Source organism: Ixodes scapularis, unplaced genomic scaffold (genome assembly GCF_016920785.2).
Source record: "Ixodes scapularis isolate PalLabHiFi unplaced genomic scaffold, ASM1692078v2 PGA_scaffold1__304_contigs__length_218370807, whole genome shotgun sequence".
NCBI classification, from domain to species: Eukaryota; Metazoa; Arthropoda; class Arachnida; order Ixodida; family Ixodidae; genus Ixodes; species Ixodes scapularis.
In genome coordinates this window covers 7,163,828-7,178,232 of record NW_024609846.1, presented here as the reverse complement: position 1 = coordinate 7,178,232, position 14,405 = coordinate 7,163,828, and the positions used below count along the sequence as shown (strand labels likewise).

Sequence of the window (14,405 nt, the reverse complement as noted above, 5' to 3'; positions counted from 1 at the left end):
TGTTGAAAAACGGCGCATGATATACCCGTTTTCTTCAGGATAATGTATTCAGCGGCGGTTGTTAAGGGATGAGTGTAACCCGATGCTTATTCAAGTAGAAGAAGGAGGTACATACATTACAATTGTCGGAATTTAATATTTTATAACAATTCATTACAATTGCATTTTTATTACAATTACAATATCATTTTTATTACAATTACATTTTTGATTTTACCATTTTACAAATATGAGAATTTTTTATTTTACATTTTTCATGATGACTATTTGTCGTGTTTTTTGTCTTGAATGAACGACGCTTAGTACGTATTTAGAAATTGCCTTCCCCAATGACTAAAATCAATGGTAACGAGATAGTTCTTGAAATATTGACGTGGCTTGCGCGAAGGAAATTGGACATATTGAACGCAAGGAGCGGCAGCCAGCACGGGACTACCAGGTGCTGAGTGGCATCTCTTCTTTTTATCTAGTCTAGAGCATAAATGCTGAAGAGTGTTACAAAAACGACAAAAAAAGTGTTGTACTCAGGGTAGCCAGCCCCTATTGATCCCGGAATGTTTTCCTCTTTTCTTCAGTTCTTTGCTGCAAACCGGGCGAATTCGATCTCGGCAATTTCTGATGAGTGCCCCTTATGCAAATGCACGTTGCGCTGAAACCTAATCTCCATGTGTCAACTCGCAGCACGCGATAAGGTGCCACGGTCTGCGTGGTCCCTGCTGCTTTTCGCACGGTCTCTCTAAATTGTCCGAGTCGATATTTGGGCGACAGTGCGACCAAGAACTGTATACTCCCGCCAACTTGCGCAGACAAGTCATCACGCTGACGCATGCAAGCCGCAATGGTGTTTCCAACGGTCAGCCCAGAATTCATGTTCAATACCTCGATGGACGAGCCCAGTCAAAAATTTGCCCAGTTCTTTGGGACTGACAAGATCGACTACTGGTCTCGAGTGTTCTACTCGGCCACTAAACAAGAAAGCGTTGGTCTTGTGAAACTGGCGTCGAAACTGAAGAGAATGCCAGATTGCCCTCGAAGCATCCTGGACGAAGTGCTCGAATTAAGCTCCTGGAACCCAACAGGGGCACTCACGCTCGAGGAATTTCTGGCCATCGCGACACTCGGTAAGCCGCGAACTGCGAGAGAGAGGCGCGCCTTCCGATTCTTTCAAGTGGCTGCCAGCATCTTTGTCAACAGACTTCAGCACGCCAGGGTTTTGCGCATTGCGATGATTGACTACCCCTTGTTCCTGTTGCCGGTAGCCATGTACGCCATTATCTGCATCGGTCAGCTGGTGACCTTGGTGTACCACTCAACCTGGTGCTGTCCAAATCCGGCCAAAGCCACCAGCTACTTTAGATACGACGACAAACTCATCATGAGTTCAGAGCGTCAGGTAGAGATCTGGCGTTGCTTCTCCTACGTCCTGCTTCAGATCGACACCTTTCCCATGATCAGCAACACAGTTGCCCACGTCCTGGCCTGTATGCCTTTTAGCGCCATTCACAGCGCATGGAAGATACCCTTTATCTACTTTTTAGGCTCCCTGATGACAGCTCTGACGGGATTTCTGAGCAAGAGCCCGTTCATGGTGGGCGCGTCTGGAGCCATCTACGCAGTGCTCTGGGCTCACGTTGCTGATGTCGCCTTCAACTACGGCCAGTTCAAGAACAACGTCCCTCGCATCGTGGTAGTCGCAACCTTCACGGCCATTGATTACTATGGAGCGCTGCGCTGGAGGAGTCAGCACGACATCGTGGCTCTCCCGCACCTCGCTGGCATCATCGCGGGCATCACCTTGGGAAGAGATGTGCTGCGCAACAGAGCTCCCACAAAGCGGGAATGCAGAGTCATTTGGGTTTGGTGTCTCTCGTACCTCACCTTCTTCATTTTCTGCATTGTGCATGGTGTGTTCTTAGATCTGGGGTATTAGCACGAGTGTCTGTTCACAAATTGAAGTTGTGTGAATATGCTCATGAATGTTTTCTCGTGATCATGCATATTTTCTCGATACTGAAAACAATTCGTGCTCCGAAGAACGTCCGATTGATTTCAATATTACGCCCAAGTGTTTGCTCCAATACTATCGAATGTAAGCTCCAAAGAAAATCCAGGCAGTCGTTCTGCAAAATAAAGCTGTTATTTTTAACTAATTTTGACAAAGCACACGTTAGCATGCCTTAGCGACAAAATACTAATCGGAAACTGTACTAAGCTTTTGGTTCAAGAGCAGCGCAAAAAAGCACCAGAGAATGAACCTGGGTGTAAAAGTCACAAACAAGAATAAAAAAAGGCATTTGTGTACGAAATATAGACTTTAAGAACAACGTTTCGTAATTTCTTTTTCTTTAATTTTATCTGTTTCCTAGTAACCAATATTGTAGAACATTTTTCGCAACATTTAACATTTATATAATTTTGATGAAATAGCTTTAAAGCGTATGTATTGAGTATTTCTGATCAGAGAGAGTTCTAGACATCTGTTATATATATTTTTTTCTTGTTTTCTTTTTTTAATATATAATCCCGCCGCATCTACCATCAATATCAGCGTTTTAAGTGTTTTATCAGTATTGTTTTGGCAAAATACTGGATGTTCATCTACAAGTAAAAGAGAGTGTTGTTGTTTCACGATTGCATTAAAAGTTCAAAGATTTTAGTGTGAGCATTTACGAAATATTTACTGGCAGACACCTCGAATGCAGTGTAAGGCACCTGAAACTTATCAGCTCCAGCAACAATTAAAAACTGACGACGTGTTGTACTTTTAGTGCTCTACTACTACAGCCGCCGAAGAGTAATGAAGATAAGAAATGTGTTGTAAGAGGTAAGAAGTGTGTAAAAAAAAGTGTAATATTGCACTTATTAGCGGATGAAAAATAACTTGTTATCAAGCACATTACCTCTACCTTAATGCTTTCAATATGAGCTCTAGAACACGGGGCGTTTTGTTTCTTCAAAAATATTAAATATTAGCTGTTTTAGTTCTCTCTAAAGGAGAATATTGAAATGAACAATTAAGTTTGAGCGAAAATCATGTTGTAAGTTAAATGAGTTTCCTAATACCAAAAGACGAGCTGATAAAGGCTATTTCCCATTGAAATATTCTCATCAACAAAATTGCATGATGTGTTACTAACTTTGGGTGGAACAACAATCGCACCTGTGTGAAGCGGATTTTCACAAGTGTTTTTCATCGGTGCCTTGTATTGAACAAAGTTTGTCCAATAAAGTACCAGTCAACTACACCCTAGCTCTTGTACTCAACATAGTTATCAAGCGACATTATAGTTGGTTGCAAGCTAAGAAAAAACCGGAAATGCCTCTCAGAGGAAAATGTAATCCTACGCCGAGAAACGCCAGCCAATCGTTTTCATGACGTCACGATTCCGTAAACCAATCGCAATCCTCTTGAAAAAAAAAAAAAAAGTTCAACATGGCTGCTGGCCTTAGCAACGCGACAGTAGTTTCTCGTGACAATTATTCTGCTTTTTTGCACCGTGTTTTACGTGCCCGAGGTTACGCCACGAAATCTTAATGGTATCGGCTTGCGTTTGCAGCAGTTTTTGCGCAAAAACGTGAGAATCCAGCGACGCTATCGCCAACAAAAATTTCGAAGCGGGCGCGAGGCTTAGCACTGCTGAGAGGTATGTTAGACGGTATGTTAGACAGTATCTTGGACAGAAAATTAATTGGGAAGACGGTACATTGGACATGACTTTCTTTCTTTACTAAACAGCTATTTCGTTGACAAAAACGTATTCTAACTTATTTAAATGTCCTGAATGAATTAAATAAATATTGTAGTAGTTTAAGACACGTTTCCTGGAGGAAGAAAAAGCAACGTTGCTAGCGAACTACTTTCTCGACGGCGGAGGCACTTCACATGGGCGCAATGCGCTTGTGGGTGGAGCTAAAAGATTGTTCTTAGGTTGCATCCGACTATAGTAAACAATCGCGACATAAAAGGCGTAATTAATATTTCACACACTTTCGGGAAAAAAACTGAAAGCATGACTAATAAATGTTTTCATTTCGTTTTCGAGAAACATTTGAAGCTACGCAGGTAGCACGCCAGAGGAATGCCCAACTTGGGCAAAGGTCTGGCAAACATAAGGGCCCAACTTTGGCGCAGTTAGGTTTTTGCACCATGGCACTCATCAGTGCCAAAGTACGGTGCCTAAATATAGCCTTAGTTGGGCGCTCCTAGGGCATGCCAAAGTTAGGCTCTTCTCTGATACGCCAAAGGAGTGCCGAAGTTGGTGCCATACTTGAGCATAACTGCCATAGTAAATCCAAATCTGGGAATTCGGGGCATGCCAAAGCTTGGCGTTTGTCTGGTCCGCCAGAGGAGCGCCAAAGTTGGTGCCATACTTCAGCCATAACTACCAATGCCTACTTTCGGTAGTTGGGACGTGCCAAAGTTTGGCTTCTCTCTGGTCCGCCAGAGGAGCGCCAAAGTTGATGTCATACTTGAGCCATAACTGCCATAGTAAATCCTAATCTGGGAATTTGGGGCATGCCAAGGTTTGGCGTTTCTCTGGTCCGCCAGAGGAGCGCCAAAGTTGGTGCCATACTTCAGCCATAACTGCCAGAGCAACGCCTAATTTCGGTATTTGGGACGTGCCAAAGTTTGGCTTTTCTCAGGTCCGCCAGAGGAGCGCCAAAGTTTGTGCCATACTTGAGCCTAACTGCCATAGTAAATCATAATCTGGGAATTCTGGGCATGTTAAGGTTTGGCGTTTCTCTGGTCCGCCAGAGAAGCGCCAAAGTTGGTGCCATACGTCAGCCATAACTGCCAGAGCAACGCCTAATTTCGGTATTTGAGACGTGCCAAAGTTTGGCTTTTCTCTTGTCCGCGAGAGGATCGCCAAAGTTGGTGCCATACTTCAGCCATACCTGCCATAGTAAATTCTGATCTGGGAATTCGGGGCATGCCAAGGTTTGGCGTTTCTCCGGTCCGCCAGAGGAGCGCCAAAGTTGGTGCCATGCTTCAGCCATAACTGCCAGAGCAACGCTTAATTTCGGTATTTGGGACGTGCAAAAGTTTGGCTTTTCTCTTGTCCGCCACAGGAGTGCCAAAGTAGTGCCATACTTGAGCCATAACTGCCGCAGTAAATCTTAATTTGACGATTTGGGGCATGCCGAAGTGTGGCTCTTGTCTGGCTACCCACTGAAGTGCCAAATAAGTGCCAAAAGTGGCAAAGAAAGCCAAGAGGCCTGCCCAAGTTTGGAATATCTATGGTGTGTCACAGAAGTGCTTTTTCAGGCGCCCTAGAAGAGAATTAAATTAAATAAGCGTTGGAAACACGATGGTAAGATGTCATCACCTCCGTTGCCAAGCAGCACGGCAATACTTTGCAGTATCGTGACAGTACCGGCCGAAACTCGGTTCCATTATCACTCAAACGTCCAGTTTTGCAACTCCGTTTGATATCCGGCAGGTATTGCAGTACAGCCGTTTCGCCCCGGCCTAGCGTTCGCGCAATATTATGCGAAAACTCTACGATGCGTCTGCTCCGTATTGGCCGAACGTCGTGCAAGTATGTGTACGTTGCATATCATTTGGTGCAAATCCAATCACATACACGGACGAACAAAATGTTTTCGATCGCTCCCAGAAGTTTATTAAACCACTATGATTACACACAGTGTATTCTCGACATATTTACAAAGGTCACACTTCTCTGTAAAACGAAAAGCAAATTATAAAACAGAATTAACACTGCCCTCATGCCAAGCAAAACTCATCGCACAAAAAAACCGCGGAGATTGAGAGGAAAACAGGACTACTGTCAGAAGCATGCTTGCAGTGTACTTACTAATAAAAGAGCGATATCATGTAGCCAATTGATAGATGCATAATCCAACTCAGGCACCCCACAAACACACTTGAGAAGAAGGTTGCGCACATTCAACTGACGTCTCGTCGTCGGCGGAGAGCAGTTTTTGTCGAAGCATGTCCAACAAGCACATAACAAAAATTCCACGAACTACGGTGAAAAACATGCCTGTTACCGAAAAATTGGCATGGAAGTATTCCGGCCGTTTACGACAAAAAAAAAAAAAAAAAAAAAAACACGGCCGCGTCTGCATTGTACGAAATCAACAGAACATTGAAGTGCGCATTTCGAAAACCGGACCTACGGGGCCCGCCTATTTGTATAACTAGGCAAACGGCGAAAACAACAGCCCCAGGGATCCCATCAGCGTGACAGAGAGATTCACGTGACAAATTTTCGTCCAAACGTTTTTGTCCTACGCGTCCTACGTAGAGAGGTCATGCGTTTCGCTCCACCCTTTTGATTTGCTTCAAGCGGGTGTCGCTTTCACTGACAGCCACACGAAGACAAAAAAGCAGGTGGGGAGGATTTGCAAAAGGCGACGTCGAAGGGGAATCAACAACGCAACTAAGCTCCCTCTGCATTTTCAACGCTTTAAAGTAAAAAAAAAAAAAAAAAAAAAAACTTATAAAAGAAACAAAAAAATATATACTCCGCTGTACAGCCAAAGCTATAGGGGAGAGAGTGTATCCCGTTCTGTTCAATAGTAGGAAAATAAGGGACGGGGGAATCCCAGCCCTTCTCTGGAATGAAGTGGAACGCAATGAAAGGAAAGGCCGCTTCTGCCGGTGACCTTGTCGCCTTGACTAGTCTGTCAGCGTTCGGCGTCCATTGTGGGCCTCAGAAAGATAATCTCCTTTCTTGAGAGCGAAATGGAAGGGGTGCTTATGTTTTGCGGGCTTGTCGCCATCCGATAGGCCTCAATTATTCCTCTCCCGACTCGCTCGCAGTGGCCTCCCATAGCTTTTGTGCCGGTGAAATTAGGAGCGCAGCCGGGACATTTTCTCCAATGAATGACGATCAGGTGCCGAGAAGCAGCTTTTTCGGCGTCCACCTGATGTTCTCGGAGTCGGTCGTTGAGCCATCGCCCCGTTTGCCCGATGTACCTGGCCCCGCAGGACAGGGGGATCGCGTACACTTCCTCCGCCTCCTCTCCTTCCCCCGAGAATTCACTTTTCCGTACTCCCATGGAGCTGGCGGGCTGTGAGCATGAAGCCGAGAATAAATGTTGTTGAAGTTGAAAGATTGTCCTGTCTGCATCGTCCCTTATGTGTCTCCACTTTCTAAATGTTTAAAAAGTACCATCACGCTCAAATAGTACAAGTTCCGGAATTTCATTTTAATTCACCAAGTGTGATGCAGGAGCGGCGCCACGGAGCCGCGGTCGTTTCCGCTCTTTGTTATCGCTAGGATTTGACAGTGCTCGATCACAATGCAAGACACGGACAGAGCCACGCTCGCGTTTTGCAATGTGCCACCTAATAATAATTTTTGTTGAGGAGACGTGCGCACATCAGTCTCGCGCAGCGATAGCTCGATGGCAGCACTTTCTGTAAAGGCGCATTCTCACCGGGGAAGTAAGCAGTCGCGCCGTGCGACTAAATCGCATCGCAAAAAAAAAATAATTAGATGGTCCCTCTGGCGTGCGCGATCAGCGAGTCCAACGTCTTCGTTGGTAAGTCGCTTCTCAAAAACTCTCGCTCCGAACACCGTTGATTGGCTCAGCCTCTCCGCGACTAGATCGCATCGCAAAAAGTCGGATCAACAAAATAAGATAAAGTGGCCAGCCAAATAAAACTTAATTTCTATTTAATTAAAATAAAGACCACCCGCGTACATCAAATGCCTCATCAGCCGAACTCCAAGGCAGTATGTCTAGTTCTGGCACTTGTTTGGCGACTTTGGTCCGTAGTTGCCAGATGACAGCCGAACTATCGGGAAGCGAAGCCTAACTTTGGCACTTGTTTGGCGACTTTGGCCCGTAGCTGCCAGATGACAGCCAAACTATCGGGAAGCGAAGCCTAACTTTGGCACTTGTTTGGCGACTTTCGCCCGTAGCTGCCAGATGACAGCCAAACTATCGGGAAGCGAAGCCTAACTTTGGCACTTGTTTGCCGACTTTGGCCCGTAGCTGCCAGATGACAGCCGAACTATCGGGAAGCGAAGCTTAACTTTGGCACTTGTTTGCCGACTTTGGCCCGTAGCTGCCAGATGACAGCCAAACTATCGGGAAGCGAAGCCTAACTTTGGCACTTGTTTGCCGACTTTGGCCCGTAGCTGCCAGATGACAGCCGAACTATCGGGAAGCGAAGCTTAACTTTGGCACTTGTTTGCCGACTTTGGTCCGTAGTTGCCTGATGACAGCCGAACTATCGGGAAGCGAAGCTTAACTTTGGCACTTGTTTGCCGACTTTGGCCCGTAGCTGCCTGATGACAGCCGAACTATCGGGAAGCGAAGCCTAACTTTGGCACTTGTTTGCCGACTTTGGTCCGTAGTTGCCTGATGACAGCCGAACTATCGGGAAGCGAAGCCTAACTTTGGCACTTGTTTGCCGACTTTGGTCCGTAGTTGCCAGATGACAGCCGAACTATCGGGAGCGAAGCCTAACTTTGGCGCTTGTTTGGCGATTTTGGCCCGTAGCTGCCAGATGACAGCCGAACTATCGGGAAGCGAAGCCTAACTTTGGCCCTTGTTTGGCGACTTTGGCCCGTAGCTGCCTGATGACAGCCAAACTATCCGGAAGCAAAGCCTAACTTTGGCCCTTGTTTGGCGACTTTGGCTCGTAGCTGCCTGATGACAGCCGAACTATCGGGAAGCGAAGCCTAACTTTGGCACTTGTTTGCCGACTTTGGTCCGTAGTTGCCTGATGACAGCCGAACTATCGGGAAGCGAAGCCTAACTTTGGCACTTGTTTGCCGACTTTGGTCCGTAGTTGCCAGATGACAGCCGAACTATCGGGAGCGAAGCCTAACTTTGGCGCTTGTTTGGCGATTTTGGCCCGTAGCTGCCAGATGACAGCCGAACTATCGGGAAGCGAAGCCCAACTTTGGCCCTTGTTTGGCGACTTTGGCTCGTAGCTGCGTGATGACAGCCGAACTATCGGGAAGCAAAGCCTAACTTTGGCACTTGTTTGTCGACTTTGGTTTGTAGTTGCCAGATGACAGCCTAACTATCGGGAGCGAAGCCTAACTTTGGCGCGTGTTTGGCGATTTTGGCCCGTAGCTGCCTGATGACAGCCGAACTATCGGGAAGCAAAGCCCAACTTTGGCACTTGTTTGGCGACTTTGGCCCGTAGCTGCCTGATGACAGCCTAACTATCGGGAGCGAAGCCTAACTTTGGCACTTGTTTGCCGACTTTGGTCCGTAGTTGCCAGATGACAGCCGAACTATCGGGAGCGAATGCTAACTTTGGCACTTGTTTGGCGACTTTGGCCCGTAGCTGCCAGATGACAGCCGACCTATCGGGAAGTGAAGCCTAACTTTGGCACTTGTTTGGCGACTTTGGTCCGTAGTTGCCAGATGACAGCCTAACTATCAGGAAGCGAAGCCTAACTTTGGCACTTGTTTGACGACTATGGCCCGTTGCTGCCAGATGACAGCCGAACTATCGGGAAGCAAAGCCTAACTTTGGCACTTGTTTGCCGACTTTGGTCCGTAGTTGCCAGATGACAGCCGAACTATCGGGAAGCGAAGCCTAACTTTGGCACTTGTTTGGCGACTTTGGCTCGTAGCTGCCTGATGACAGCCGAACTATCGGGAAGCAAAGCCTAACTTTGGTACTTGTTTGCCGACTTTGGTCCGTAGTTGCCAGATGACAGCCTAACTATCGGGAGCGAAGCCTAACTTTGGCGCTTGTTTGGCGACTTTGGCCCGTACCTGCCTGATGACAGCCGAACTATCGGGAAGCGAAGCCTAACTTTGGCACTTGTTTGACGACTTTGGCCCGTAGCTGCCAGATGACAGCCGAACTATCGGGAAGCAAAGCCTAACTTTGGCACTTGTTTGCCGACTTTGGTCCGTAGTTGCCAGATGACAGCCTAACTATCGGGAGCGAAGGCTAACTTTGGAACTTGTTTGGCGACTTTGGCCCGTAGCTGCCAGATGACAGCCGACCTATCGGGAAGTGAAGCCTAACTTTGGCACTTGTTTGGCGACTTTGGTCCGTAGTTGCCAGATGACAGCCTAACTATCGGGAAGCGAAGCCTAACTTTGGCACTTGTTTGACGACTTTGGCCCGTAGCTGCCAGATGACAGCCGAACTATCGGGAAGCAAAGCCTAACTTTGGCACTTGTTTGCCGACTTTGGTCCGTAGTTGCCAGATGACAGCCGAACTATCGGGAAGCGAAGCCTAACTTTGGCACTTGTTTGGCGACTTTGGCTCGTAGCTGCCTGATGACAGCCGAACTATCGGGAAGCAAAGCCTAACTTTGGCACTTGTTTGCCGACTTTGGTCCGTAGTTGCCAGATGACAGCCTAACTATCGGGAGCGAAGCCTAACTTTGGCGCTTGTTTGGCGACTTTGGCCCGTAGCTGCCTGATGACAGCCGAACTATCGGGAAGCGAAGCCTAACTTTGACACTTGTTTGACGACTTTGGCCCGTAGCTGCCAGATGACAGCCGAACTATCGGGAAGCAAAGCCTAACTTTGGCACTTGTTTGGCGACTTTGGCCCGTAGCTGCCTGATGACAGACTAACTATCGGGAGCGAAGCCTAACTTTGGCACTTGTTTGGCGATTGTGGCCCGTAGCTGCCAGATGACAGCCGAACTATCGGGAAGCGAAGCCTAAATTTGGCACTTGTTTGCCGACTTTGGTCCGTAGTTGCCAGATGACAGCCGAACTATCCGGAAGCGAAGCCTAACTTTGGCACTTGTTTGGCGACTTTGGCCCGTAGCTGCAAGATGACAGCCGAACTATCGGGAAGCAAAGCCTAACTTTGGCACTTGTTTGGCGACTTTGGCCCGTAGCTGCCAGACGACAGCCGACCTATCGGAAAGCGAGGCCTAACTTTGGCACTTGTGTGGCGACTTTGGCCCGTAGCTGCAAGATGACAGCCGAACTATCGGGAAGCAAAGCCGAACTTTGGCACTTGTTTGGCGACTTTGGTCCGTAGTTGCCAGATGACAGCCGAACTATCGGGAAGCGAGGCCTAACTTTGGCACTTGTTTGGCGACTTTGGCCCGTAGCTGCCAGATGAAAGCCGAACTATCGGGAAGCAAAGCCTAACTTTGGCACTTGTTTGGCGACTTTGGCCCGTAGCTGTCAGACGACAGCCGACCTATCGGAAAGCGAGGCCTAACTTTGGCACTTGTTTGGCGACTTTGGCCCGTAGCTGCAAGATGACAGCCGAACTATCGGGAAGCAAAGCCTAACTTTGGCACTTGTTTGGCGACTTTGGCCCGTAGCTGCCAGACGACAGCCGACCTATCGGAAAGCGAGGCCTAACTTTGGCACTTGTTTGGCGACTTTGGTCCGTAGTTGCCAGATGACAGCCGAACTATCGGGAAGCAAAGCCTAACTTTGGCACTTGTTTGGCGACTTTGGCCCGTAGCTGCCAGACGACAGCCGACCTATCGGAAAGCGAGGCCTAACTTTGGCACTTGTTTGGCGACTTTGGCCCGTAGCTGCAAGATGACAGCCGACCCAAGCAGCACGTTGTGAATGGGCCATCGCTGGCAAGTGTACTATGGCCAACCAGATTTTCGATGGCCCAAGCTTGGCCAAAGTGCTCGGCAATAGCAGTGTTTTCGTCCTCGTCTGGTGACTTGCCATTCACTTTATGCCAGTCGCTGGCCATTCACTGTAGGCCAGTGACTGGCCATTCACTTTAGGCCAGTGACTGGCTATTCACTTTAGGCCAGTGACTGGCCATTCACCTTTGTCCAGTGGCTGGCCATTCACTTTAGGCCAGAGAATGGCCATTCAGCTTTGGCCAGTCACTTTCGGCCAGCCACTGGCCATTCACGTTTGGCCAGCCACTAGCCATTGACTTCCGGCCAGTCACTGGCCAAAAGTGGCTGTAGTTATACACTTAATACATAATTTATCACAGACTGCCAGAAAATTTGGGTGTTCCTCAGAAGACTGTCAAGAGTTTCGGGAGGTCAAGTTTGAGAACTCAACTCCAGAAACTTTTACATAGTAATGACACGCGAAGCTGCTGCAAGTCTGCTCAATATTTATTGAACCTTTTTGAGTACCAAGTCTTACGACGCTGGTTGCGACCACCATTCTAGTCGTCGTGGGTTCAGGGATGGTATGTTGTCCCACCATTAAGATCCCCCGGTAGTGCAGCAGTAAAAAAAATAAAATAAAAAGAAGTAACTTTAGGTGAAGGGACAGTGCAACAATGGAGAGTTTTAGTAGATCGTTCCGATACCTCCGATAGCCCCGATAACGATACTATGCATGCGCAAGGGAGGCGGTGCCGGAGTATCGGGTATCGTTATCGGAGTCATGGGAGCGATCTACTAAAACTCTCTACTCTTCAGTTACAATATTTTTCAGTTTACACAAGCTTACTGGCACTAATGGGAAAGAGAAGCCTTGAGTACACAGTAAAAGTTTTTACACATTTAAGGGTGTAAATTAGTTTGTCCCCGGGCTAACACCCTTATGGCGTTCAGGCAAGCACCCTTCATAAAGGGTGCTCGCTAACACCCTTGGTAAAGGGTGCTTGGCATGAAATGGGCACCTGCTGGGGTGGCCCAGTGGATGCTGGGCCACCCCAGCCAATCTGTCGCCGGGAGAGTATCATGCGACTTTTTGGTTATGTGGAGTACAAGGTCACATGACGCTGTCCCGACGCTGGATTGGCTGGTAGCGTCCGCCGCGCTCGGACGAAGGGTGAAATGAAGTATAGACCCCAGTGAACATTTCATTGGAATGTGTCCAATACACATAACAGAACTTGTAAATTGTACAAAAATCATATATGGTATTGCATATTCTTATATTATTATTACATGATTTACAGCTTATCATGTTTACTGAACACATTTACACTTTTTTCACTTAGAGGGATTGCCACATCACCACATACGAGGCATGTGATAAAGAAATAATGAGTCGCACTAAACACAGCTCACTCATGAAGTAATACAAAAGAGCTCCTTGCAGGCCGCATCATAACCCCGTGGACAATTGGGAAGTGCTACGGCACCCCCCTTTCTCGAACTCTAAGTGAGCAAGCAGTGGCCCCAAGCATCGCACTGCACGGCTGAACCATTGTGAACATCATGGTCTGCCACAAACGAAGCATGTAAAGCTTTCCTGTTTGGAGATCAAGTGACATGTTTTGTTTGTCTCAGGGGAATGCAGGCAACCCACGCTTCGCTTATCACTTGTCTCCTACGCGCATCTGGCTCAACTCACAAATCGCGCATTGTACCAAACGGTCCAAGAAGACGGAAAGGAAGGACTCCCCTCATTCTCGGACCCTCGTTCGTGCAACCGGAAACAGCCATTCTCCCCCTCGAAGATTAGCCCGTCGCTTAAAACTCGAACAAAAGTTGCTTTCCCCATCCCGTTGAGCCCTAAGCTAACAGTATTGTGGAAGCTACGTGCTCCTTGGGCCAGCCCACGTGGGCCAGCCACAACCTCGTCACGCCACGGGTACTTCGAACGGCTCGGTTGTAACGCGCTGACGCTATTGACACCACCACAACGCTGCCAGCGCCACCAAGGGCAAAGCTGATAACCACGCCTGCCTTGCTACTCCACGAACGCGGGGAATCTTTTCTTTCTGCTTTTGTTTGCGCCGGATATCCCCTGACGCATCGCGCTCTCCGTTCGCTTCTCTTCGAGCGCTTGCTGGAGTGCACCGACTGGAACGCAAAATATAGCCAGCCGTTCAAAATACAAACGTGCGATTATCATTTACGGTTATTATCCCTCATACTTGATTCCCTTCCAAACGAAACTTGAATATTTCGATTTTTGTTTCCGTACCCCTTTAAAGAACACAACTGTCATGATGATTTAATGAATGATGATGATGAAACAGTTTTGACTAAAGAGAGTGACCACAAGGGTATACTGAAAGAATCACTAACAATGATGAAACCTAGAAATATATTAGTGCCTTCCCTGTGTTTTGCCATTGAGTGGAAGAAGCTTCTTGGCCAATATTTTTGTTAGAAACAGGTGTGATGCGTCCGTCTGTTTGTTTTTTAATCTTGATGTTGTGCAATTTTTTATTTCCTAGGTTGAAAGCTCAAGGCATTCCCTGTTGTTTGTTCAACCACATTTACCCAAATGTTAGTAGGTTGCTCTTTTATGTTTACTGTCCTTGGGTATGTCAGGGGTTGTGAACAGTAAAACGTTGTAAGGCCCAGGAAGGAATTCCCTTTGTAAAGTGGTGGCAAGCAGAAGAGGAATTGTAAAAACTGACTCCATGTCTTCTCCTGCGTTTTCTTTTTTGGGTCGCCTATTCATTTTTTGCCCATTAATACTCAGCTGTGTTTGATACTTCTCTGCGTTTGTGTCATCCTTCAGAGAACCCGTCTTTAATAAATTATGTGTTTAGCCTGTTTAGCTAGCTTGCACCCTCCTTTTTGTTTTT

At 47.4% G+C, this 14,405-nt stretch overlaps 1 protein-coding gene across 1 annotated transcript; it reads left to right on the top strand.

Moving 5' to 3' along the window:
- Positions 1 to 838: 838 nt before the first annotated feature.
- LOC120842065 (rhomboid-related protein 3-like) lies at positions 839 to 1,930 on the top strand. The gene has a single exon (XM_040213090.2). The coding sequence runs from the start codon at positions 839 to 841 to the stop codon at positions 1,928 to 1,930; it is 1,092 nt and encodes a 363-aa protein (XP_040069024.2).
- Positions 1,931 to 14,405: the final 12,475 nt, after the last annotated feature.

Bases quoted from the DNA above. Each gene is read 5' to 3' on its own strand.
- LOC120842065 (XM_040213090.2), top strand. From the start codon at position 839: ATGGTGTTTCCAACGGTCAGCCCAGAATTCATGTTCAATACCTCGATG.